This window comes from Schistocerca gregaria, chromosome 11 (genome assembly GCF_023897955.1).
Source record: "Schistocerca gregaria isolate iqSchGreg1 chromosome 11, iqSchGreg1.2, whole genome shotgun sequence".
NCBI classification, from domain to species: Eukaryota; Metazoa; Arthropoda; class Insecta; order Orthoptera; family Acrididae; genus Schistocerca; species Schistocerca gregaria.
In genome coordinates this window covers 79,329,179-79,356,183 of record NC_064930.1, presented here as the reverse complement: position 1 = coordinate 79,356,183, position 27,005 = coordinate 79,329,179, and the positions used below count along the sequence as shown (strand labels likewise).

General features: G+C 41.8%; 1 protein-coding gene across 1 annotated transcript in view; it reads left to right on the top strand.

Annotated features, from left to right (window-relative positions):
* LOC126295145 (speckle-type POZ protein-like) overlaps positions 1–27,005 on the top strand; it is a 98,450-nt gene that overhangs the window by 47,378 nt on the left and 24,067 nt on the right. Inside the window, exon 3 of the mRNA XM_049987431.1 lies at positions 19,075–19,191. Within this exon, the coding sequence (XP_049843388.1) occupies positions 19,075–19,191 (117 nt within the window). The remainder of the gene's footprint in view (positions 1–19,074; positions 19,192–27,005) is intronic.

Here is a 27,005-nt window from a genome sequence, read left to right as displayed (position 1 = left end):
CCTCTCAACAGATACCCCTCCGTTGTGGTTGCACCTACGGTACGGCCATCTGTATCGCTGAGGCACGCAAGCCTCCCCACCAACGGCAAGGTCCATGATTCATGGGGGGGCATATAAATATAGGTCTGCAAATTTTTGAGTTAAGACTAATAAAAAGATGGTTCAAATGGCTCTGAGCACTATGGGAGTTAACTTCTGAGGTCATCAGTCCCCTTAGAACTACTTAAACCTAACTAAACTAAGGAGATCACATACATTCATGCCCGAGGCAGGATTCGAACTCGCGACCGTAGCGGTCGCGCGGTTCCAGACTGTTGCGCCTAGAACCGCTCGGCCATCTCGGCCGGCGACTAATAAAAGATTTTGCTCGAAATTCAGTAACTTCGCTGTATGAAGCCATCGCAAAACTACACGAGGTCCAAGTAAAGCACGATTTCCATTTATTTTGTTGTTACTGGTCTGGTGAGCCTAATAAAACATGTCCCAGGTGTGTATCTGCAGTAGTTTTTCAGAACATCCAGAGAAGCAAAGATTATTGTACAAGTAAATTTATTTAGTCTTCTGAAACGAGCAACATCATCTGTTCATACACACGCGACTAAATGCATTGAACCATTTACTGTGAATATGCTGTGAAATTGTTAGTACACTGTCCAACTTCAACACTGAGCTCTGTTTTTCCGCTTTAACATGAACTCAGGTTTGCTTTTGTATTAATAAAAGCAGATTATCTAACATACTCATACAGTTTCACTTAACGTTATTACCATCATTTCGCCAAAATTAAATTCTCTACACCTTCTGTTGAAAGCTTTGTGCTATTGTCTGGAATTTAAGAAACAAATTGAGCCAAGTAGTCAATAAATTAAAAATCTTACGGAATTACTTCATTGCTTCTCTGGATGTTCTGGAAAACTACTGCAGATACGTATCTTGGACATGTTTTATTAGCTTCACCAGATCAGTAACAACAAAATAACTGGAAATTGTGCTTTACTTCGGCCTCACATAATTTGGCGATGGCTTCATGTTAGCAGAGTTGCTAAATTTCAGGTAAAATCTCTTACTGGCCATAACTTCGTAGCTAAACATAAGCGGACCATTGTTTGTATGAACTTTTTTCTTTAAATATTTGCATATTTTCGTGAATTACACTGCTTTCCCATTTTTCTTATCGCTTAAGCTTCCGTACCGTTAAGCGGAAGATTTTTCCTATAGTGAGGTGGTTGTAGCTCACATTTGCCCTTCTTTCCCCATTGCATTTGTAACAGTGACCTTTTGTAAACAGAACTCTACCTACTGTACGCTGAATTTATGCACAGTACTAATCTGTCAGCATATGTATTAATAATTTTATACGGAACGTACACCTGTAAATTTTTATACTTTTAATACCCCTGTAGAAGAATTTTCATACTTACTTTATTATAAAATGCTTCTGTTAAACACAACCAAGGTGCGCTTCTTATGCGCATGGGTTTAGCGCCCTCTGTAGCCCAAGTTTTCGTGGTCTCCTGAGTCTGTATATTTGCAGTAGTTGGCCTTAATTCTCTGACATAAGGTACATGTAACTTAGGCAAATATTTTATCTTGTGGCTCCCATTGCATCATGTGATGTAATACGTGAGTACATTTATTTCATAAATATTTCTCTTAACATTTTATTATGGTAATAAAAATTATTTTGTAACTGGTGTAGACATTTTTAGGTTCAATACGTCTGAAGACGGCATTTTGACAAATACCGAAACCGTCGTCAAGGGATGATAAAACTTTATTTGCAACTGGTTAGCTGATTTTTCAGTCTAGTTTGAATACAGTGTTGCTGTTTCGCAGGCATGTTTAAGATTTTATAGAGAGGCATCAAGAGTGATGAATTTTGAGAAAAACCAACACGTTTCTCTGGTTGCCATGTCAAAATTTGCTACTTTTGCCAAAACACTGTGGAATTTACACCGTCTTACCTCACTGACAAGTTGTGCAGACATAACTGCAAGAGTGTTCTGAAAAAGCTGTTTATTAACTTTATTAAGTGAGGAGCTGACGAAAAGTAAGGTCAGTAGGTTGTCAATAAGCACGTTCTCAGGATAAAATAAACGTGTAATGTCTTCACTTACTTTGTTGCAAAACTCATAGCATTTTCGTTTCTCTAGCTATTGACTGAAAATTGCATTCCTTCATCGAAAATGTCTAATTTATACAATAACACGGTAGGTAATGAAGTTTTGCATAATAAGCATGCAGCAAAATACTCTCCTCTCTGGATGATATTATTTTCCAAAATCTTATCTCGGTATCTCAAATCGTTTATGAAATATGAGTAATGTTGATATTTTACTCTGACTTTATCGCTGGCGTGGCGCGATTGCAAATGAATGCGATACGTCAGATCAATTTTCTCGAGATTGGTGACAGAGGACCTCCACCACAGTCTAAAGACAAATTCAATATGTTAGTTAGTTTTCCTACGCAGCAACATATTATGTAATATGTAACAGACGCAAAATCATAGCGACCTCTATTTTTCATTACAAACTTTTTTAAAATTTCGCGCAGTTCAAAAATGGTTCAAATGGCTCTGAGCACTATGGGACTTAACACCTGAGGTCATCAGTCCCCTAGAACTTAGAACTACTTAAATCTAACTAACCTAAGGACATCACACACATCCATGCCCGGGGAAGAATTCGAACCTGCGACCGGACTGAAGCGCCTAGAACCGCTTGGCCACCGAGACCGGTTTTCGCGCAGCGTCTTAGTTCCACGTAAATATCGCAGTTGTCCATTAACGAAATGATTGGCACGGCATCAAGAACCTGACATTTAGAGCTACAAGTAGAGAAAAAATGAATTTTTTTTTATCGAGTAGTTTCTGTAAAGATTGCAGGGTGTGCGCCTCCGGCCGCCCAGCGGTTCGGTCGAAAATTGGTCACTGTGGATCGGCCACCATATGCTACGCGGGCTACAACTCAACCGGTACACTACAACCACGAAGGACAATCTTTTAAGAAAAAAAAATTATTACTGCAAAATTATGAATAAAAATATACATAGATACTCGTGTGTGTTTATACGTTACTTACTCGAATATAATAGTTGGAGGTGAAGCTTCGCTTGTAAATTTCAAGTCCTCCAAACAACTCTCAGTAGCAAGGTTGTTGTTGTTGTTGTGGTCTTCAGTCCTGAGACTGGTTTGATGCAGCTCTCCATGCTACTCTATCCTGTGCAAGCTTCTTCATCTCCCAGTACCTACTGCAGCCTACATCCTTCTGAATCTGCTTAGTGTATTCACCTCTTGGTCTCCCTCTGCGATTTTTACCCTCCACGCTGCCCTCCAATACTATACTGATGAGCCCTTGATGCCTCAGAACATGTCCTACCAACCGATCCCTTCTTCTAGTCAAGTTGTGCCACAAACTTCTCTTCTCCCCAATCCTATTCAATACTTCCTCATTAGTTATGTGATCTACCCATCTAATTTTCAGCATTCTTCTGTAGCACCACATTTCGAAAGCTTCTATTCTCTTCTTGTCCAAACTATTTGTCGTCCATGTTTCACTTCCATACATGGCTACACTCCATACACACACTTTCAGAAAAGACTTCCTGGCACTTAAATCTATACTCGATATTAACAAATTTCTTTTCTTCAGAAACGCTTTCCTTGCCATTGCCATTCTACATTTTATATCCTCTCTACTTCGACCATCATCAGTTATTTTGCTCCCCAAGTAGCAAAAATCCTTTACTACTTTAAGTGTCTCATTTCCTAGTCTAATTCCCTCAGCATCACCCGACTTAATTCGACTACATTCCATTATCCTCGTTTTGCTGTTGTTGATTTTCATCTTATATACTCCTCTCAAGACACTGTCCATTCCATTCAACTGCTCTTCCAAGTCCTTTGCTGTCTCTGACAGAATTACAATGTCATCGGCGAACCTCAAAGTTTTTATTTCTTCTCTACGGATTTTAATACCTACTCCGAATTTTTCTTTTGTTTTCTTTACTGCTTTCTCAATATACAGATTGAATAACTTTGGGTAGAGGCTACAACCTTGTCTTACTCCCTTCCCAACCACTGCTTCCCTTTCATGTCCCTCGGCTCTTATAACTGCCATCTGGTTTCTGTACAAATTGTAAATAGCCTTTCGCTCCCTGTATTTTACCCTTGCCACCTTCAGAATTTGAAAGAAAGTATTCCAGTCAACATTGTCAAAAGCTTTCTCCAAGTCTACAAATGCTAGAAACGTAGGTTTGCCTTTCCTTAATCTTTCTTCTAAGATAAGTCGTAAGGTCAGTATTGCCTCACGTGTTCCAGTGTTTCTACGGAATCCAAACTGATCTTCCCCGAGGTCGGCTTCTACTAGTTTTTCCATTCGTCTGTAAAGAATTCGTTTTAGTATTTTGCAGCTGTGGCTTATTAAACTGATTGTTTGGTAAACTGATTGTTTGGTAATTTTCACATCTGTCAACACCTGTTTTCGTTGGGACTGGAATTATTATATTCTTCTTGAAGTCTGACGGTATTTCGCCTGTTTCATACATCTTGCTCACCAGATGGTAGAGTTTTGTCAGGACTGGCTCTCCCAAGGCCGTCAGTAGTTCCAATGGAATCTTGTCTATTCCGGGGGCCTTGTTTCGACTCAGGTCTTTCAGTGCCCTGTCAAACTCTTCACGCAGTATCGTATCTCTCATTTCATCTTCATCTACATTCTCTTCCATTTCCGTAATATTGTCCTCAAGTACATCGCCCTTGTCTAGACCCTCTATATACTCCTTCCATCTTTCTGCTTTCCCTTCTTTGCTTAAAACAGGGTTTCCATCTGAGCTCTTGACGTTCATACAAGTGGTTCTCTTATATCCAAAGGCCTATTTAATTTTCGTGTAGGCAGTATCTATCTTACCCCTAGTGAGATAACCCTATACATCCTTACATTTGTCCTCTAGCCATCCCTGCTTAGCCATTTTGCACTTCCTGTCGATCTCATTATTGAGACGTTTGTATTCGTTTTTGCCTGCATCATTTATTGCATTTTTATATTTTCTCCTTTCGTCAATTAAATTCAATATTTCTTCTGTTACCCAAGGATTTCTACTAGCCCTCGTCTTTTTACCTAGTTGATCCTCTGCTGCCTTCACTACTTCATCAATCAGAGCTACCCATTCTTCTTCTACTGTATTTCTTTCCCCCATTCCTGTCAATTGCTCCCTTATGCTCTCCCTGAAACTCTGTACAACCTCTGGTTCTTTTAGTTTATCCTGGTCCCATCTCCTTAAATTCCCACCTTTTTGCAGTTTCTTCAGTTTTAATCTACAGGTCATAACCAATAGATTGTCGTCAGGGTCCACATCTGCCCCTGGAAATCTCTTACAATTTAAAACCTGGTTCCTAAATCTGTCTTACTATTATATAATCTATGATACCTTGTAGTATCTCCAGGGTTCTTCCATGTATACAACCTTCTTTCATGATTCTTAAACCAAGTGTTAGCTGTGATTAAGTTGTGCTCTGTACAAAATTATACCAGGTGGCTTCCTGTTTCATTTCTTAGCTGCAATCCATATCCACCTACAACGTGTCCTTCTCTTCCTTTTCCTACTGTCGAATTCCAGTCACCCATGACTATTAAATTCACTATCTGAATAATTTCTTTGGTTTGATCATACATTTCATCAATTTCTTCGTCATCTGCAGAGCTAGTTGGCATATAAACTTGTACTACTGTAGTAGGTGTGGGCTTCGTATCTATCTTTGCCACAATAATGCATTCACTATGCTGTTTGTAGTAGCTTACCCGCATTCATATTTTCCTACTCCTGCATTACCCCTATTTGATTTTGTATTTATAACCCTGTAGTCACCTGACAAGAAGGCTTGTTCCTCCTGCCACCGAACTTCACTAATTCCCACTATATCTAACTTTAACTTATCCATTTCCCTTTTTAAATTTTCTAAACTACCTGCCCGATTAAGGGATCTGACATTCCACGCTCCGACCAGTAGAACGCCAGTTTTCTTTCTCCTGATAACGACATCCTCCTGAGTAGTCCCCGCCCGGAGATCCGAATGGGGGACTATTTTACCTCCGGAATATTTTATCCAAGAGGACGCCATCATCATTTAATCATACAGTAAAGCTGCATGTTCTCGGGAAAAATTACGGCCGTAGTTTCCCAATGGCTTTCAGCCGTTCGCAGTACCAGCACAGCAAGGCCGTTTTGTTTAGTGTTACAAGACCAGATCAGTCAATCATCCAGACTGTTGCTCCTGCAACTATTGAAAAGGCTGCTGCCCCTCTTCAGGAACCACACGTTTGTCTGGCCTCTCAACAGATAGCCCTCCGTTGTGGTTGCACCTACGGTACGGCCATCTGTACCGCTGAGGCACGCAAGCCTCCCCACCAACGGCAATGTCCATGGTTCATGGGCGGGAGTAGCAAGGTACAGAAGCGTAATAGATAAGCGCTAACTTCATGAAATTGTCTCGCGTCTCTGTAGGGTGTAATGAGGGGAGACTGTGAAAACTCCACCGTGTTTTGGCAAAAGAAGCAAATTTTGACATGGCAACCAGAGAAACGTGTAGGTTTTTTTTCAAAATGTGCTACTCTTGATGCTCCTCTGTAGAAAACTTAACATGCCTGCGAAACAGCAACTGTGTATTTAAAATAGACTGAAAAATCAGCCAACCAGTTACAAATAAAGGTTTAATGTCCCTTGACCATGGTTTCGATATTTGTAAAAATACCTACTTCAGACGTATTGACCCTAAAAATATGTACACCAGTTACAAAATAATTTTTATAGCCGTAATAAAATATTAGGAGAAATATTTTTGAAATGCCTCGGACCTTTGGAGGTGACGGAGCCCCACCTCTAACTGACAAACCAGAGACTCTATGATACGACTTGGCAAACAAATGGTAATGAGATGGGGAGCTATTAATATCAATGGGGGCTACTCTGGGAAGAAGGTAGAGCTGGCAGAGACTGCAAGTAAGATGGGGCTGGACGTTTTAGCTGTTAGTGACATTCGGATAAGGGGTGAGAAAGAAGAGGAAGTGGGAGAATACAAGGTCCACCTGTCAGGAGTCGAAGCAGGAATAGCACAATGGGGTGTAGGGCTTTACACCAGGAAAGAAATGGAACCCAGCGTAGTTGCAGTAAGGTATGTAAACGAACGACTAATGTGGATAGATTTGGCAGTGTCTAGCAAGAAAACTAGGATTGTGTCAGTATATTCGCATTGTGAAGGGACAGATCAAGATAAGATGGATAGTTTTTATGAGGCACTCAGTGATGTAGTTGTTAGAGTAAAGGACAAGGACAGTGTTCTGCTCATGGGGGATTTTAATGCCAGGATTGGAAATCGAATAGAAGGGTATGAAATGGTTATGGGTAAATTTGGAGAGGATATGGAGGCCAGGAGGAATGGGAAACAACTCTTGGATTTCTGTGCCAGTATGGGCTTAGTGAACACCAACTCCTTTTTTAAACAAGAACATTCTCCGGTATACTTGGGAAGGCAGGGGAACCAGATCAGTCATTGCCTATATAATAACAGATCAGGAATTCAGGAAGGCTGTGAGGGACACACGTGTATTCAGGGTATTCTTTGATGACACTGATCACTATTTAATCTGCAGTGAAATTGGGATTGTGAACCCGAAAGTGCAGGAGGTCAGGTCCATATGTAGGAGGATAAGAGTGGAGAAACTTCAGGATAAGGAAATCAGGCACAAGTACATAACAGCGATCTCAGAAAGGTACCAGTTAGTAGAATGTAGTCAGTTGTAGTCATTGGAAAAGTAATGGATAAGGTAGAGGGACACAGTACTACAAGTGGCTAAAGAATGTCTGGGAACAGTAGTGTGTGAAAGTAGGATGAAGCAAACAGCTTGGTGGAATGACACAGTCAAGGCAGCCTGTAAAAGGAAAAAGAAGGCCTATCAAAAATGGCAACATACTAGAACTCAGGTAGACAGAGAAAGTTATGTTGAAGAAAGAAAAAAAGCCAAACAGATAATTGCAGCATCCAAGAAGAAATCTTGGGAAGACTGTGGAAACAGGTTGGAGACTATGGGTCAAGTTGCTGGAAAACCATTCTGGAGTGTAATTAGCACTCTTCGAAAGGGAGGTAAGAAGGAAATGACAAGTATTTTGGACAGGTCAGGAAAACTGCTGGTGAACCTGTGGCTGCCTTGGGCAGATGGAGGGAATATTTTGAAGAGTTGCTCAATGTAGGTGAAAATACGATCAGTAATGTTTCAGATTTCGCGGTAGAATGGGATAGGAATGATGATGGAAATAGGATCACATTTGAGGAAGTGGAGAAAATGGTCAATTGATTGCAGTGCAATAAAGCAGCTGGGGTGGATGAAATTAAGTCGGAACTCATCAAATACAGTGAAACGTCGGGTCTTAAATGGCTACACAGGTTAATTGAAATGGCCTGGGAGTCGGGGCAGGTTCCATCAGACTGGACAAAAGCAGTAATCACACCAATCTTTAAACATGGAAACAGAAAAGATTGTAACAACTACAGAGGCATCTCTTTAATCAGCGTTGTGGGTAAAATCTTCTCAGGTATTGTTGAAATGAAAGAGCGAGTATTAGTTGAGGACCAATTGGATGAAAATCAGTGTGGGTTTAGCCCTCTTAGAGGTTGTCACGACCAGATCTTTAGCTTACGGCAAATAATGGAGAAGTGTTACGAGTGGAACAGGGAATTGTATGTATGTTTTATACATCTAGAAAAGGCATATGACTGGATTCCTAGGAGGGGGTTATTGTCTGTTCTACGAGATTATGGAATAGGAGGAAAACTTTTGCAAGCAATTAAAGGACTTTACATGGATAGTCAGGCAGCAGTTAAGAGTTGACGCTAAATTGAGTTCATGGTTCAGAGTAGTTTCAGGGGTAAGACAAGGCTGCAACCTGTCTCCACTGTTGTTCATATTATTTATGGATCATATGTTGAAAACAATAGACTGGCTGGGTGAGATTAAGATATGTGAACACAAAATAAGCAGTCTTACATATGTGGATGACTTAGTTGTGATGGCAGATTCGATTGAAAGTTTGCAAAGTAATATTTCAGAGCTAGATCAGAAATGTAAGGACTATGGTATGAAGATTAGCATCTCCAAAACGAAAGTAATGTCAGTGGGAAAGAAATATAAACGGATTGAGTGCCAAATAGGAGGAACAAAGTTAGAACAGGTGGACGGTTTCAAGTACTTAGGATGCATTTTCTCACAGGATGGCAACATAGTGAAAGAACTGGAAGCGAGGTGTAGCAAATCTAATGCAGTGAGCTCTCAGCTACGATCTACTCTCTTCTGCAAGAAGGAAGTCAGTACCAAGACTAAGTTATCTGTGCACCGTTCAATCTTTCGACCAACTTTGTTGTATGGGAGCGAAAGCTGGGTGGATTCAGGTTACCTTATCAACAAGGTTGAGGTTACGGATATGAAAGTAGCTAGGACGATTGCAGGTACTAGTAGATGGGAACAATGGCAGGAGGGTGTCGACAATGAGGAAATCAAAGAAAAACTGGGAATGAACTCTACAGATGTAGCAGTCAGGGCGAACAGGTTTAGATGGTGGGGTCATGTTACGCATATGGGAGAAGCAAGGTTACCTAAGAGACTCATGGGTTCAGCAGTAGAGTGTAGGAGGAGTCGGGGCAGACCAAGGAGAAGGTACCTGGATTCGGTTAAGAATGATTTTGAAGTAATAGGTTTAACATCAGAAGAGGCACTAATGTTAGCACTGAATAGAGGATCGTGGAGGAATTTTATAAGGGGGCTATGCTCCAGACTGAACGCTGAAAGGCATAATCAGTCTTAAATGATGATGATGATGATATTTATGAAGTAAATGTACTCACTTATTGCACCACATGATGCAGTGGGCGCCACAAGATAAAATATTTGCGTAAGTTACATGTACCTTATGTCAGGGACGTAAGGCCAACTGCTACAAATATACAGACTCAGGAGGCCAGGAAAACTTGGGCTACAGAGGGCGTTAAATACATGCGCATAAAAACCGCACCTTGGTTGTGATGAAGAACAGCATTTTATAATAAAGTATGAAAAATCCACAAGGGTATTAAAAATATAAAAATTTACAGCTGTACATTCCCTATAAAATCATTAATACATTTGCTGACAATAGTATTGGACATAAATTCAGCGTGCAGAAGGCAGATTTGTGTTTTCAAAAGATCACTGTTACGAATTCAGTGCGGAAAGAAGAGCAAATAGGAGCTAAAACAACTTCACTATAGGAAAAAACTTTTGCTTAACACTACGGAAGCTTAAGCGATAAGAAAAATGGGAAAGCAGTGGGCGATATATACATGCGCGTAAGCACTGCAGCTTTCTGGAGTTATGAAGCATAATTTTACATTAAAGCAATATGAGAATTTCTTGTAGAGGGCCGCTAACAGATGCTGCAGTTTGAGATTTACATTAAATACAAAATCCGTAATACATTTATGCACCACTGTGATACTGTGCATAGCTTTAGTGTGCAGAAGATAACGGTTAACAAAGTATACTTCTTTTACCGAAAAGGTGAAGGATATAATGAATGGATAAAGTTGTTACAACAAAAAATGTTGCATCACAACATAAAAAGAGTATCATATGTTAGACTGTACCAGTACCCTTTTCTTGATATATGAACTGTGGGAACATGTTGGTAAGGTCACGAATAATGAAACCCAGTGATACTGGATAGTTATCCTCTGATATTACAAGCCTGTACACGAACATGCCGATTGAAATCGTTGAGAAGAAATTATTACTGCATAAAAAGTTAATTGAAAGGCAAATTATCGAACTGATGAGTTTGTTAAAGGTGGTGCTCCAGTACAGTTTTTAGCTTTTAACGGTAAATTGTATGTTCAATTCTTTGGCCTTGCGATGGGTAGTTTCTTAGCTGGAATCCTCGCTGACGTTTTCATGGGCTCCCTTGAAGAAGGCTTTTTTCAAAACCAAGTCAGAATTAGTGAGTAAAATATCATTTTATGCGCGGTATGTAGACGACCTAATTTTTGCATTTGATGGAACTGACCAAGAAGTAGATTTGTTATTTTACACCTTCAGTGGATTCCACGAGAAAATTAAATTCACAAGGGAAATTCAAAACGAGAACGGTGACCCAAATTTCCTTGATCTGAAATTAGTCGTACAGAATGGCAGCGTCACTTTCGATACTCATCGTAAGACAGCGTACTCTGATAATATTATTCCATCACACTCTTCCCACCCTCAGACTCATACGGTTGCGTTTTTCCATTCATCATTAAATCGTGTTTCAACACCACAACTTTCCCATACGATTTTCAGAAAGAATGGTTAGAAACAAGACGTAGTCGACCAAATACTTAGCAACAAAAAGACAAATAAAAAAATTTTCAACACTACTTGATAAACTGAAGAATAATGAACAGGGAAATAGCAAGTTTATTCAGATACTATTTCTAGGTAATGTGTCCTACAAGATTAGCCGTCTTCATACTAGAAAATATGTTGTAAAGCTACTTTCTCTACGAACAATAGTCTGAAGAAAAATTTAATACATACATTAAAAACCGAAGAAGATCCTTTCACTAATTGGGGCGTCTACAAAATCGTCTGTAAAGATGGGCCTAGCTATTACATAGGGCAGACGGTTAGAGTTACTAAAGCCAGATATAAGGACCACGTGTTGTGTAAGAAAGGGGGAAAATGTGCATAACTCATTTTCTGAACACTTACTTATTTCAGATCATTCTCAAAGGGAATTAGAAGAAGCCATAGTTTTACATACACAAATAGGAGGCTTTAAATCAGATTCGTTAGAATAACTTGAAATTTATAAACATCTTGCTAAGGGAGACGGTAACATTTGAACGACCACTTGCAACTCGCGATTAAGAACTTCGTTGATGGATTTAAACCGCTGCTCACCATCACGTAATACATGGATACGATCTCCGCCAATGTTGATCATGACTTTTTCTCAAAAAATACTTCTCTGCTGTTGAGCTCTTGACAATATCAATGAGATTCATTTTCCGTGGCCTTATCGACGCATGTTGGTGCAATTCATATACAATAATATGATATTGGTAAAGTTTAACAGAAGATTCTCGTTTTACATTGTAACTTTTTACATTGTGATGTAACTTTTTACATTGTGATGTAACTTTTTACATTGTGATGTAACTTTTTACATTGTGATGTAACTTTTTACATTGTGATGTAACTTTTTACATTGTGATGTAACTTTTTACATTGTGATGTAACTTTTTACGTTGTGGTGTAACTTTTTTACGTTGTGGTGTAACTTTTTTACGTTGTGGTGTAACTTTTTTATGTTGTGGTGTAACTTTTTTATGTTGTGGTGTAAATTTTTACATTGTTGTGGTGTAAATTTTTACATTGTTGTGGTGTAAATTTTTACATTGTTGTGGTGTAAATTTTTTTACATTGTGGTGGTGTAACTTTTTTTACATTATGGTGGTGTAACTTTTTTTACATTGTGGTGGTGTAACTTTTTTTACATTGTGGTGGTGTAACTTTTTTTACATTATGGTGGTGTAACTTGTTTTACATTGTGGTGGTGTAACTTTTTTTACATTGTGGTGGTGTAACTTTTTTTACATTGTGGTGTAACTTTTTTACGTTGTGGTGTAACTTTATCCATTCATTATGTCATTTGGCTTTTTTGTATCAGAAGGTACCTACTACACACTAAAGCAACATAAATGTATTACAGATTTTACATTTACTGTTAAAAATGAACATAAAGTCCAAGTTCTTGACCATGTATGGACTCGATGTTCATCTTGAACCTTTATTATAAGCTTCACTGCTTTGTGTTTATAGATTGCGATTCAGGACATCCTGTTTTATGGCGCTATACGATAAACTCGTTGGTTCGAAAAAGGGTATGGGGCCTGAAGATAGCAAAATGAGTTGCCGAAACGGGTTGCGTTCGAAATAAAATATCTCAAAGTGTACGGCTATTGATAAAGTTTATTGAATTTGGAAGTCTATACCAGCTGATGTCCCCTGGCCATAATGGACCGACAGAGATGGTAAAAAATGGTATTTCCGAAAATGCAAAATCCGTGTCCAACACAAAGCCGTGCCGAGTATCTACTTGCATAAAGGCCAGAGATACGCAACACGTTATTGACTTGACCAGTTAGTGAAGCTCTTTCTCTTCAATGCTGTTGTTGTTATTGTTGTGGTCATCAGTACACATTTTTGACACGACCTGCATTTTCGGAAATACTATTTCTGACGACGTTACGATGATATGAAAATGGGTTCCTGCCCAAAACTAGCCATCTAGTGAATAAAAAAAGTGAAATTTGGAACTTTGGCTGGTTTTTCGTTGTACTGAGTTAAATGTTTACTCGACGCTAACAAATTTCTCTCCTTCAGAAACCCTTTTCTTACCACTGCCAGTCTACATTTATATCCTTTCTACGTCGCCATCATCATTTTGCCGCCGAAGTAGCAAAGCGTAAATCGTAAATTTTTTTCTGAAACTATAGTGATTTGTTTGTCTGTGCGTGTTGTGTAATCTTACCCTCCCAAACATCACTATTAAATTTCTCTTAGTGTCTTCATTAGTTTCAAAAGTTTTGAGAGGTATAAGGTAAAAATAAAAACATTTTTTACGTATCTTCATTTTCTCTTCTTTGTTGTTGCCACCAGTTGTTGCGTCTAGGGGTACATTCTTGTGGCAGAAATTTTGATTTACCGTTGTGGGTTCCTGATGACGAAATAACGGATGAAGATGTGCTTGTATATTTCTTGAATTTTATTCTTTGTCACGTTATTAAATATCACACCGTTTTTACCATTTCCACTTCTATCAAACTACAAATTGCTTTATTAGTCACACAATCAAAAACACACATGTCTCCATCAGAGACATGTCAACTACTATTAACATTCTGCGGTACTCACAGTATTCCAAAGAGTTTACAAAGCAAGAGAGTATGCATACTCTCTTGACAAAACAGAAATCTTCGCTAAAATCTGTCATTATTTTGTAAATGAGTTCAGAAATAAACTGTACAATTATTGTCAGATCGCGCAATTAATAATACGAATTTTAAGTTTACCAGAAATTTAGTAATTTCAAAAATTTTTTAAAGATGGATAATTTTGACTGCAGATACAGAGTGTAACAAATTACGAGGGTAAGTCAATTATAAACCGCAAAGTAGTTATAAAATTTTATTGTAATCAAACAGGAAACTGCGAAGAGCATCATTTTTCGACATAGTCTCTCCATGCGCTTTAGCGCACTAGGTCCTTCGTTGTAGAAGCTTCCTGATGCCCTCATAAGAGAAGGTTCTCGGTTGAGCTGCAAGCCAGGAATGCGCCGCTTCTTTCACTGCTTCGTCCGAGGCGAGTCGACGGCCTCTTAATGCCTGTTTGAGTGGACCAGACAAGTGATAGTCAGAAGCGGCAAGATCGGCAGTGTATGGAGGGTAATCCAGTACTTCAAATTTGAGTTTCTGGAGCGTTTCAGCAGAGTGGGCAATGTCGTGCAACAACGCAACACATTCTGACACAAATACTCGGCGTTTGCTTAGAATTGCAGACTTTACCCTGGCAGTAAGCATCTCACTGTAACGTACACTTTTTATTGTTATGCCCCTTTCCCTATAATGTTCCAGTACTGGACCTTGTGCGTCCCGAAAAACCCTAAGCATCAGTTTTCTTGCGGACGGTTGGGTCCTGAACTTTTTCTTGCACAGCGAATTTGGATGTTTCCATTCCTTACTCTGCCGTTTACTCTCCGGCTCGTAATGATGGATCCATGTATCGTCACCAGTAATGATCCTGCCTAAGAAGTTTTCCCCTTCGTTACCACAGCGACCCAAATGTGTTTTTGCAGACGTCCAAGCGCGTTTGCTTACGCTACTGTGTGAGTTGTTTTGAGACCTATCTTGCACAAACTTCATGAAACCCAAGTCTGTTAGGGCTAATTTCGTGACCAATTTGCAGACGATGTGCCACTTCGTGAATAGTTAATCGTCTGTCGTGCGTAACGCTCGTGCGACTGTTTCGGAATTTGTCAATCCATTCGTAGACACTCCGTAGTGGCAAAACACTGTTCCCGTACTGTGCCGAATGTCTTCGATGAATTTCGGCCCCTGATACGCCTTCAGACCACAAAAGCGGATCACTGAACGTTGGCTCTTCTTCGGCACAGACAGACAGCGCAGCAGCCATGATTAACAACACGGCAGCGATAAAGAAACTAACCTAGCAGCTTGAAAATTGCAAAGATGTAACAACAAATAAACAAAGCATGCGTCATAAACGTAAAACGACAGTACTACCAAAATAAACAATAACAGAATTGCGGATAAATATTGACTTACCCTCGTAATTTCTTTTTATGTATTTTAGTCTGAAATTTAATACATCGTATACAGAATCAGGGAAACAGCCGAGAATGTTCACCTATACAAGAATCGTTAGTATATATACAGGGTGGTCCATTGGTCGTGACCAGGTCAAATATCTCACGAAATAAGCGTCAAACGAAAAAACTACACAGAGCGAAACTCCAACTTGAAGGGGGAAACCAGATGGCGCTATGGCTGACCCGCTAGATGGCGCTGCCATAGGTCAAACGGATATCAACTGCGTTTTTAAAAATAAGAACCCCAACTTTTTATTACATATTCGTGTAGTACGTAAAGAAATATGAATGTTTTAGTTGGACCACTTTTTTCGCTTTGTGATAGATAGATAGATAGATGGCGCTGTAATAGTCACAAACATATGGCTCACAATTTTAGACGAACAGTTGGTAATAAGTAAGCGTTTTTAATCAAAAATACAGAACGTAGGTACGTTTGAACATTTTATTTCGGTTGTTCCAATGTGATACGTATACCTTTGTGAACTTATCATTTCTGAAAACGAATGCTGTTACAGCGTGATTACCTGTAAACACGACATTAATACAATAAATGCTCAAAATGATGTCCGTCAACCTAAAAGCATTTGGCAATACGTGTACCGACATTCCTCTCAACAGCGAGTAGTTCGCCTTCTGTAATGTTCGCACATGCATTGACAATGCGCTGACGCATGTTGTCAGGCGTCGTCGGTGGATCACTGTAGCAAATATCCTTCAATTTTCCCCACAGAAAGAAATCCGGGGACGTCAGATCCGGTGAACGTGCGGGCCACGGTATGGTGCTTCGACGACCAATCCACCTGTTATGAAATATGCTATTCCATATCGCTTCAACCGCACGCGAGCTATGAGCCGGATATCCATCATGTTGGAAGTACATCACTATTGTCTTGCAGTGAAACATAATGTAGTAACATCGGTAGAACTTTACGTGGGGAATCAGCATACATTGCACCATTTAGATTGCCATCGATAAAGTGGGGGCCAATTATCCTTCCTCCCATAATGCCGCACCATACATTAACCCGCCAAGGTCGGTGATGCTCCACTTGTCGCAGCCACAGTGGATTTTCCGTTGCCCAATAGTGCATATTATGCCCGGTTTACGTTACATCTGTTGGTGAATGACGCTTCGTCGCTAAACAGAACCCGTACAAAAAATCTGTCATAGTCCCGTAATTTCTCTTGTGCCCTGTGGGAGAACTGTACACGACGTTCAAAGTCGTCGCCATGCAATTCCTGGTGCACAGAAATATGGCACAGGTGCAAATCGATGTTGATGTAGCATTCTCAACACCGACGTTTTTGAGATTCCCGATTCTCGTGGAATTTGTCTGCTACTGATGTGTGGATTAGCCGCGACAGCAGCTAAAACGCCTACTTGGTCATATTCATTTGTTGCAGGTCATGGTTGACGTTTCACATGTCGCTGGACACTTCCTGTTTCCTTAAATAACGTAACTATTCGGCGAACGGTCCGGACACTTGGATGATGTCGTCCAGGACACCGAGCAGCATACATAGCACACGCCCGTTGTGCATTTTGATCACAATAGCCAAACATCAACACATTATCAACTTTTTCCGCAATTGGTGAACGGTCCATTTTAACACGAGTAATGTATCACGAAGCAAATACCGTCTCCCCTGCGGAATGTTACTTGATACCGCGTACTTATACGTTTGTAACTATTACAGCGCCACCTGTCATAAAACGAAAAAAGTGGTCGTACTACACGAATATGTAATAAAAATGGGGGTTCCTATTTAAAGAAACGCAGTTGACATCCGTTTGACCTATGGCAGCGGCATCTAACGGGCCAACCATAGCGCCATCTGGTTTCCTCCTTCAAGGTAGACGAGTTTCGTTCTTTGGTTTTTTCGTTTGATGCTTATTTCGTGGGATATTTGGCGCGGTCACTATCAATGGACCACCTTGTATATATCGATTTTTTATATATAAAAAAGGTAATGTTAGGGGTGTCCCATTACAATGTACATCACATCTACCGATTTCCGTCCCATTCCAATAATTCCTTCAGAATCCGTTCCTTTTTTTTTTTTTTTAATTCTGCTGTCGATCAAAAGTTGTCTCAAAAACGGTCTCTGACAAAAACATCAAACCGAGGCACACACTGTCGACCATTTGACAAAACTCGTAAAGCTTCGAGAGACTGTTTGATCGTTTATTCGGAGCTTTAGGCTGTGGTAGTACCTCAGAGGATTCGCAGCTCGTGGTCTTGCGCGCGGGGTCCCGTGTTCCATTCTCGGCGAGGCCAGGGACTTTCCTTGCGTCGAGATGACTGGGTGGTGTTGTGTCGTCTTCATCATTATCTACGTCTACATCCATACTCCGCAATCCATACGGTGTGTGGCGGAGGGTACGTCGTACCACAGTTAGCATCTTCTCTTCCTGTTCCACTCCCAAACAGAACGAGGGAAAAATGACTGCCTCTATGCCCCTGTACGGGCCCTAATCTCTCTTATCTTATCTTTGTGGTCTTTCTGCGAAATGTAAGTTGGTGGCAGTAAAATTGTACTGCAGTCAGCCTCAAATGCTGGTTCTCTAAATTTCCTAAGTAGCGATTCACGCCTCCTTTCCTCTAGAGACTCCTACCCGAGTTCCTGAAGCATTTCCGTAACACTCGCTTGATGATCAAACCTACCAGTAACAAATCTAGCAGCCCGCCCCTGAATTGCTTCGATGTCCTCCCTCAGTCCGACCTGACAGGGATCCCAATCGCTCGAGCAGTACTCAAGAATAGGTCGTATTAGTGTTTTATAAGCGGCCTTCTTTCCAGGTGAACCACATCTTCCCAAAATTCTACCAATGAACCGAAGACGACTAACCGCCTTCCCCACAACTGCCATTACACGCTTGTCCCACTTGATATCGCTCTGCAATGTTACGCCCAAATATTTAATCGACGTGACTGTGTCAAGCGCTACACTACTAATGGAGTATTCAAAGATTACGGGATTCTTTTTCCTATTCATCTGCATTAATTTACATTTATCTATATTTAGAGTTAGCTGCCATTCTTCACACCAATCCTGTCCAAGTCATCTTGTATCCTCCTACAGTCACTCCACGACGACACCTTCCCGTACACCACAGCATCATCAGCAAACAGCCGCACATTGCTATCCACCCTATCCAAAAGATCATTATGTAGATGGAAAACAACAGCGGACCTACCACGCTTCCTTGGGGCACCCCAGATAATACCCTCACCTCCGATGAACACTCACCATCGAGGACAACGTACTGGGTTCTATTACTTAAGAAGTCTTCAAGCCACTCACATACTTGGGAACCAATCCCATATGCTCGTATCTTAGTTAGGAGTCTGCAGTGGAGCACCGAGTCAAAAAGTTTCCGGAAGTCAAGGAATATGGCATCCGTCTGATACCCTTCGTCCATCATCGAGCCTCATTCCTGTCGGAGGAAGGCAATGCCAAACCAAATCCTGTCGGATGTTGCCTAGTCGGCGGTGCTGGTCTCACGCATCTTCCCCCCACCCTCCTCGGAGTAGGTGACCTCCATCATCATCATCATCATCATCATCATCAGTACCTTGGAGCCTGCGCAACTGAGACTCGCTGTTGTTGTTGCAGAAGAGCAGCAGACGGACAGCTACTTCTCAGCCGCCGGCAACGCAGCAGTCGGCGCCCTTCTCGTACTGCTGCTGCAGCGGCTCTGGCTGTTGCTCAAGTTGGTGCGTCTCTCCTGCGGTAAGTCCTGTATGGTAAGCAGAAGGGCGAGGAGACGATCACTCACACCGAATCTACGATATTTTTTCGGAACCGGGTCAAAAACTTGATAGTGGCGAGTCGCAGCGGCCCGTCCCCTTCCCACACCCGCGTTTGATATAGGATGTCAGAAGTTTAAAAAAAATCTATTTTTCATAACAATATGTTCATTTTGTAGAGCACATCTTTCTGAAGAGTTTGATATATACACTACTGGCCATTAAAATTGCTACACCACGAAGATGACGTGCTACAGACGCGAAATTTAACCGACGGGAAGAAGATGGTGTGATATGCAAATGATTAGCTTTTCAGAGCATTCACACAAGGTTGGACACACATAAAACCTGCTGACATGAGGAAAGTTTGCAACCGATTTCTCATACACAAACAGCACTTGACAGGCGTTGCCTGATGAAACGTTGTTGTGATGTCTCGCGTAACGAGGAGAAATGCGTACCATCAGGTTTCCGACATTGATAAAGCTCGGCTTGTAGCCTATCGCGATTCCGGTTTATCGTATCGCGACATTGCTGCTCGCGTTCGTCGAGATCCAATGACTGTTAGCAGAATATGGAATCGGTGGGTTCAGGAGGGTAATACGGAACGCCGTGCTGGATCCCAACGGCCTCGTATCACTAGCAGTCGAGATGACAGGCATCTTATCCGCACGGCTGTAACGGATCGTGGAGCCACAGATGGGGACGTTTGCGAGACGACAACCATCTGCACGAACAGTTCGACGACGTTTGCAGCAGCACAGACTATCAGCTCGGAGATCGTGGCTGCGGCTACCCTTGACGCTACATCACAGACACGAGCTCCTGCGATGGTGTACTCGACGACGAACCTGGGTGCACCAATGGCCAAACGTTATTTTTTCGGATGAATCCAGGTTCTGTTTACAGCATCGTAATGGTCGCATCTGTGTTAGGCGACATCGCGGTAAACGCACATTGGAAGCGTGTATTCGCCATCGCCATACTGGCGTATCACCCGGCGTGATGGTATGATATTGGTTACTCTTCTCCGTCACCTCTTTTTCGCACTGACGGCACTTTTGAACAGTGAACGTTACATTTCAGATGTGTCACGATCCGTGGCTCTACCCTTCATTCGATCCCTGCGAAAACCCACCTTTCAGCAGCATAATGCACGACTGCATGTTGCAGGTCCTGTACGGGCCTTTCTGGATACAGAAAATGTTCGACTGCTGCCCTGGCCAGCACATTCTCCAGATGTCTCACCAATTGAAAACGTCTGGTCAATAATGGCCGAGCAACTGGCTCGTCACAATAGGCCAGTCACTACTCTTGACGAACTGTGGTATCGTGTTGAAGCTGCATGGGCAGCTGTACCTGTACAAGCCATCCGAGCTCTGTTTGACTCAATGCCCAGGCGTATCAGGGCCGTTATTACGGCCGTAGGTGGTTGTTCTGGGTAGTGATTTCTCCGGATCTATTCACTCAAATTGCGTGAAAATGTAATCACATGTCATTTGTAGTATAATATATTTGTCCAAGGAATACCCGCATATCATCTGCATCTCATCCTGGTGTAGCAGTTTTAATGGCCAGTGTGATCAAAAGCATGACACCTGAATGAAAATGACGTACAAGCTTGCAGCGCCCTCCATCTGTAATGCTGGAATTCAGTATGGTGTTGGTCCACCCTTAGCGTTGATGACAGCTTCCACTCTCGCAGTCATACGTTCAATCAGGTGCTGGAAGGCATCTTGGGGAATCGCAGCCCACTCTCAAACCGTTCGAATAAAGTGATACCATCGACTTGGCGTCTTCCTCCAAGTGCAAACACTTTGATATGATGGGGGCTCTCCGTATAAGTAGTTCGCATCTTTTAGGGAGTTTCGACCGAGCGAGGTGGCGCAGTGGTTAGCACACTGGACTCGCATTCGGGAGGACGACGGTTCAATCCCGCGTCCGGCCGTCCTGATTTAGGTTTTCCGTGATTTCCCTAAATCGCTCCAGGAAATGCCGGGATGGTTCCTCTGAAAGGGCACGGCCGACTTCCTTCCCTTTCCTTTCGTAATCCGATGAGACCGATGACCTCGCTGTCTGGTCTCCTCCCCCGAACAACCAACCAGCCAACCAACCAGTGAGTTTCGATGTATCTCTTTTTGCAAAGCTATCTCTTGCTGTTTCCTTGGCTGATTGGTAAACAGTTTCAGAATCACTGCCTTGTTTTGATGCGCTCTTTCCTCAAAAAGAAGTTTCGCAGCACCGCGGTTTCCAGAACTCCTGAAGATAGACGCTCACTGTGGATATTGTATCGCATATACATTCCCTTTGGCTATTGTCACTAAACCTGCGTCATGGACTGTGCGGCTGGTCCCGGCGGAGGTTCGAGTCCTTCCTCGGGCATGGGTGTGTGTGTTTGTTCTCAGGATAATGTAGGTTAAGTAGTGTGTAAGCTTAGGGACTGATGACCTTAGCAGTCCCATAAGATTTCACGCACATTTGAACAACTAAACCCACCCAAATATGTAAACAACCATGCATGAGCACCGCGTATGAGATGGAGGGGTCCGACAGCCGATCAGTTCCAGTCATTCCACGAGGAAGGAGGTACACGGCTCGTGTTGTCCGTAGTTCAACCATGCCTACATGGTCAATACAGCGCATCGATCGCGTCCGGATTCTTACTATGTGCCAGGAAGGGCTCTGAACAAGGGCTGTGTGCAGGCATCTCGGAGTGAACCAAAGCGATGTTCGAACATGGAGGACATACAGAGGGACAGGAACTGTCGATGACATGTCTCGCTCAGGCCGCCCAAGGGCTATTACTGCAGTGGATGACCGCTACCTACGGATTATGCCTCGGAGGTACCCTGACAGCAACGCCACCATGTCGAATAACGCTTTTCGTGCAGCCACAGGATGTCGTGTTACGACTCAAACTGTGCGCAATAGGCTGCATGATGCGCAACTTCACTTCCGACGTCCGTGGCGAGGTCCATCTTTGCAACCACGACACCATGCAGCGCGTCAAATGGGCCGAACAACACGCCGAATGTACCGCTCAGGATTGGCATCACGTTCTCTTCACCAACGAGTCTCTCATATGCCCTCAACCAGATAATCGTCGGAGACGAGTTTAGAGGCAACCTGGTCAGGCTTAATGCCTCACATACTGTCCATATCAAAAAGCTTGTTTACGTTGACCTTGTTAAAAGCTTGTCTTCAAGCCACTGAGTTAGGCTTTGTAAGAATGTAGTCTGATTCATGAACGATGGCACTTCACGTAGGTCAACGTTTGGATTGGGAATGCAGTTTTGCTGATTCCGAGCAACAGCTGCAGGACGCGCATATGCAGGATGATTGAGAAAACGTTTACAAAGTGACATGGCACATTGGGGATACAACACTCAGAGCACACTCGGTCATCATTCATGCCGTGGAAACATTGCTAGCTACGTGCACTGCAAAATATCTGAGATGCAGTTGATTTGTGACACAGCTAGCGGCAGTGGATGAGAAGCTGTGTGATTTTTGCGTGGTAAATATCCTGATAGAAAGGTGCCACGACACACATTATGCGCCACCTGCCTCACCAGTTATGTGAAACCAGGTCTCTCCATGTGCACAAGCTGGATGATGGTCGTTGCAAACTAACAGACAGTTGCAGAGAAAGAAAGTGTTATCGAAAGGGTGCACCATAAACATCAACAAATACATGCCACTCACTGCCAAGCGGTTGGTCGGTCGGTCGGTCGGTCTGTCTGTCTGTCTCGAGTGACGTATCTGAACGGCCTCGTCCACCTCGGCAGAGCCAGACGGATGTCTCTGAAATACATCATTCATCTTTGAGAGGGTGCTCTGTTCAATGTAGCGTGAATGTCAGGCGTTTCTCGATGCACCTGGACAACACTTTGAGCATCTCCTATAGCGGGCATCCATTTGTAGCATGTGACTAAATAACTCAACGCCATTTAACAGCTGTGGATGGCCTGAAAAAGACAAATTTGTTAACATAGAGTATACAGGTAGATTTAAGTGTCAGGAAGTCGTTCCTAAAGGTATTTGGGTGGAGTGGAAGTGTGGAAGTGAAACATGGACGATAAATAGTTTGGACAAGAAGAGAATAGAAGCTTTCGAAATGTGGTGCTACAGAAGAATGATGAAGATTAGATTGGTAGATCACATAACTAATGAAGACGTATTGAATAGAACTGAGGAGTTTGTGGGACAACTGGACCAGAAGGAGGGATCGGTTGGTGGGACATGTTCTGAGGCATCAAGGGATCACAAATTTAGCATTGGAGGGCAGCGTGGAGGGTAAAAGTCGTAGAGGGAGACCAAGAGATGAATACACTGAGCAGATTCAGAAGGATGTAGGTTGCAGTAGGTACGGGGAGATGAAGAAGCTTGCACAGGGTAGAGTAGCATGGAGAGCTGCATCAAACCAGTCTCAGGACTGAAGACCACAACAACAGATGGCCTCGTGATCTCTGGTTCCTACGCGATTACTGATCTGTTGTATGCCCGATGGCCATGTCATTTTGTAAAAGTTTCTTCGAATCACCTTGTGGAGAGGCTCTCAGCTTGAAAAAAGCGTGTAGCCTGCAAATTATATCTCTCCACCCCTTATGTAGAATTTGTCACTTACCAGCATCATCAGCCATGACAACTCTCAACAAATGAAATAAATATTCACTAAATAAGTCGCAATACTTTAAAGAGGGGGATGTCTACCTGTAAAAGGTCGGGTGATATGGGAAGATTTAAGTTAGATTTAATCATGGCCAGACAGAGGTTCCGAAATCATATACTGGAGTCTAAAGCTTACCCAGTAGCAGATAGAGAATCAGATCACAATGTAGTAGTGATGAAGAGTAGGCTGAAGTTTAAGAGATCAGTCAAGAAGGACCAATACACAAAGAAATGTGATATGGAAGTACTAACGAATGACGAGATGTGCTTGAAGTTCTGTAAGGCTATAGACACAGAAATAAGGAATAGCTCAGAAGGCAGTACAGCTAAAGAGGAATGGACATCTCTGAAAAGGGCAATCACAGAAGATGGAAAGCAAAACATAGGCGCAAAGAAGGTAAATGCGAAGAACCCATGGGTAACAGAAGAAATACTTCAGTTGATCGATGAAAGAAGAAAGTGAAAAATGTTCAGGGAAACTCAGGAATACAGAAATACAAGTCGCTGAGGAATTAAATAAATAAGAAGTGCCGAGAAGCTAAGACGAAATGGCTACATGATACATGTAAAGACATCGAAAATGAATTGTTTGTCGGAAAGGACTGACTCACCATATAGGAAAGTCAAAACAACCTTCGCTAAAATTAAAACCAAGGGTGGTAACATTAAGACAGCAAGGGGAATTCCCCTGTTAAATGCAGAGGAGAGAGCGGATAGCGGGAAAGAGTGCGTTGTATGAGGAGCAAGGTTTGTGTGGTGTTATGGAAGAAGAAACAGGAGTCGATTTAGGAGGGGATCGAGTACCAGAATCAGAATTTAAGAGAGCTTTGGAGGACTTAAGAGCAAATAACGCAGAATTTCTAAAATAACTGTGGGAGATGTCAAGAAAACGACTATTCACGTTGGTGTGAGTGTGGCGACATACCATCTGACTTTCCGAAAAATATCATCCACACAATTCCGAAGATTGCAACAGCACATGCATCTATGTTGGTGACCAGAGTAATATACAGGAGAATGGAAGAGGAGATTTAGGATGTTAGATGACGATCAGTTTGGCTTTAGGAAAGGTAAAGGGTCCAGTCAGGCAGTTCTAATGTTGCGGTTGATAATGGAAGCAAGAAAAATGTGGACACGTTCATAGGATCTGTCGACCTGGAAAAGACGTAAGACTATGCAAAATGGTGCAAGATATTTGAAATTCTGAGAAATATAGGGGTAAGCTATAGGGAGAGATGGGTAATATACAATATGTAAGAGAGGCAAGAGGGGATAATAAGGGTGTAAGACCAAGAACGAAGTGGTCGGATTAAAAGGGTGTAAGGCAGGGATGTAGTCTTTCGCAAGTACTGATCTATCTCCACATCGAAGCAGCAACGGTGGAAATAAGAGAGATTCAGTAGTGGGATTAAAATCCAAGGTCAAAGAAGATAAGGAGATAATTCAGAGGCTTCATTGACCAGCATACAGGTTGGCTGGCAGCTTTTCTAGGAGCTCTTTGCGGTGTGGGGGAGTAGCCATGTATGTGAAAAATGGCATCCCATTTGAGTCAATTGATGTTTCAAAGGACTGCACTGAAAAGGTGTTTGAATGTTGGGCAGGTGTGGTTAAATTTAGTGGAGCTGAACTTCTAACTGTTGGTATTTATAGATCCCCAGGCCGATTTCACAACATTTTTGCTAAAGCTATAGGAGGTTCTTGGTTCACTTTATAAGAAATACAAAAAGTTAGTTATATGTGGTGACTTCAGTATTAATTGTATAAGTGATTGTGCAAGGAAAAGGATGCTGGTAGACCTCCTTAATTCAAATAATCTTATGGGAACAGTAGAACAACCATAGACAACATTTTTATTCATTCCACATTACTAGAAGGGCGTTCTGTCAGCAAAAAAGTGAATGGCCTTTCGGATCATGACGCACAAATCTTAACTCTAAAAGATTTTTGTTGTGCGACACATGTTAAATATAGTTATCAACTCCAGAATGAGATTTTCACTCTGCAGCGGAGTGTGCGCTGATATGAAACTTCCTGGCAGATTAAAACTGTGTGCCCGACCGAGACTCGAACTCGGGACCTTTGCCTTTCGCGGGCAAGTGCTCTACCACACACAGTTTTAATCTGCCAGGAAGTTTCATAGTTATCAACTGTTTAGGAAATCTGATCCAGTTGCTACAGAGACCTTTGTAAACCTTATCAAGGAACAAGAGTGGTAAGATGTTTATAGTGCTGATACAATAGACGATAAATATAACGCTTTTCTAAAAAATTTCTCGTGGTCTTTGAAAGTTGCTCTCCATTAGAATGTTCAAAACAGGGTACTAGCGCAAACAGGCAGCCTGACTAGAGGAATAAGAATATCTTGTAGAACAAAGTGGCAATTATATCAAAACGTCAGAAACAGTCAAAATCTAAATGCAGCAGCCCATTACAAACAGTATTGTAAGGTGCTGAAAAACGTTATTAGGAAGGCAAAAAGTATGCTGTATGCAGATAGAATAGCTAAGTCTCAGGATAAAATTAAAACCATATGGTCAGTCATAAAGGAAGTGGCTGGTCTGCAGAGACAGGTAGAGGATATAGAATCAGTGCATAGTGGGTATGTCCGTGTTACTGATAAGTCGCATACAGATACAGCATTTAATAACCACTTTCTGAATACAGAAGGTGAACTAAATAGAAACCTAGTCCCAAAAGGGAATCGTATAGCGCTCTTAGAAAAAAGTGTTCAGAGACTGTTACCTGAAATGCTCCTCCATGATACTGACAAAAGGTAGATTGAGTTAATAATTAAATCACTAAAGACCAAGAACACTCATGGATATGGTGGGGCTTCTAGCAGAGTACTGAAGTATTGTTCTGTGTATGTTAGCGCAGTACTTAGCCATACCTGTAACTTTTCCTTTAGGAGTGGTAGGTTTCCTGACCGATTAAAGTACTCGGTAGTGAAGCCACTTTATAAAAAGGGAGACAAGGGTAATGTTGACAATCATAGACCTATTTCTATGCCTTCGGTGTTTGCTAAAGTTATCGAGAAAGTTGTATATACAAGGTTACTGGAGCATTTAAATTCACATAATTTGCTGTCAAATGTACAGTTTGGTTTTAGAAATGGTTTAACAACTG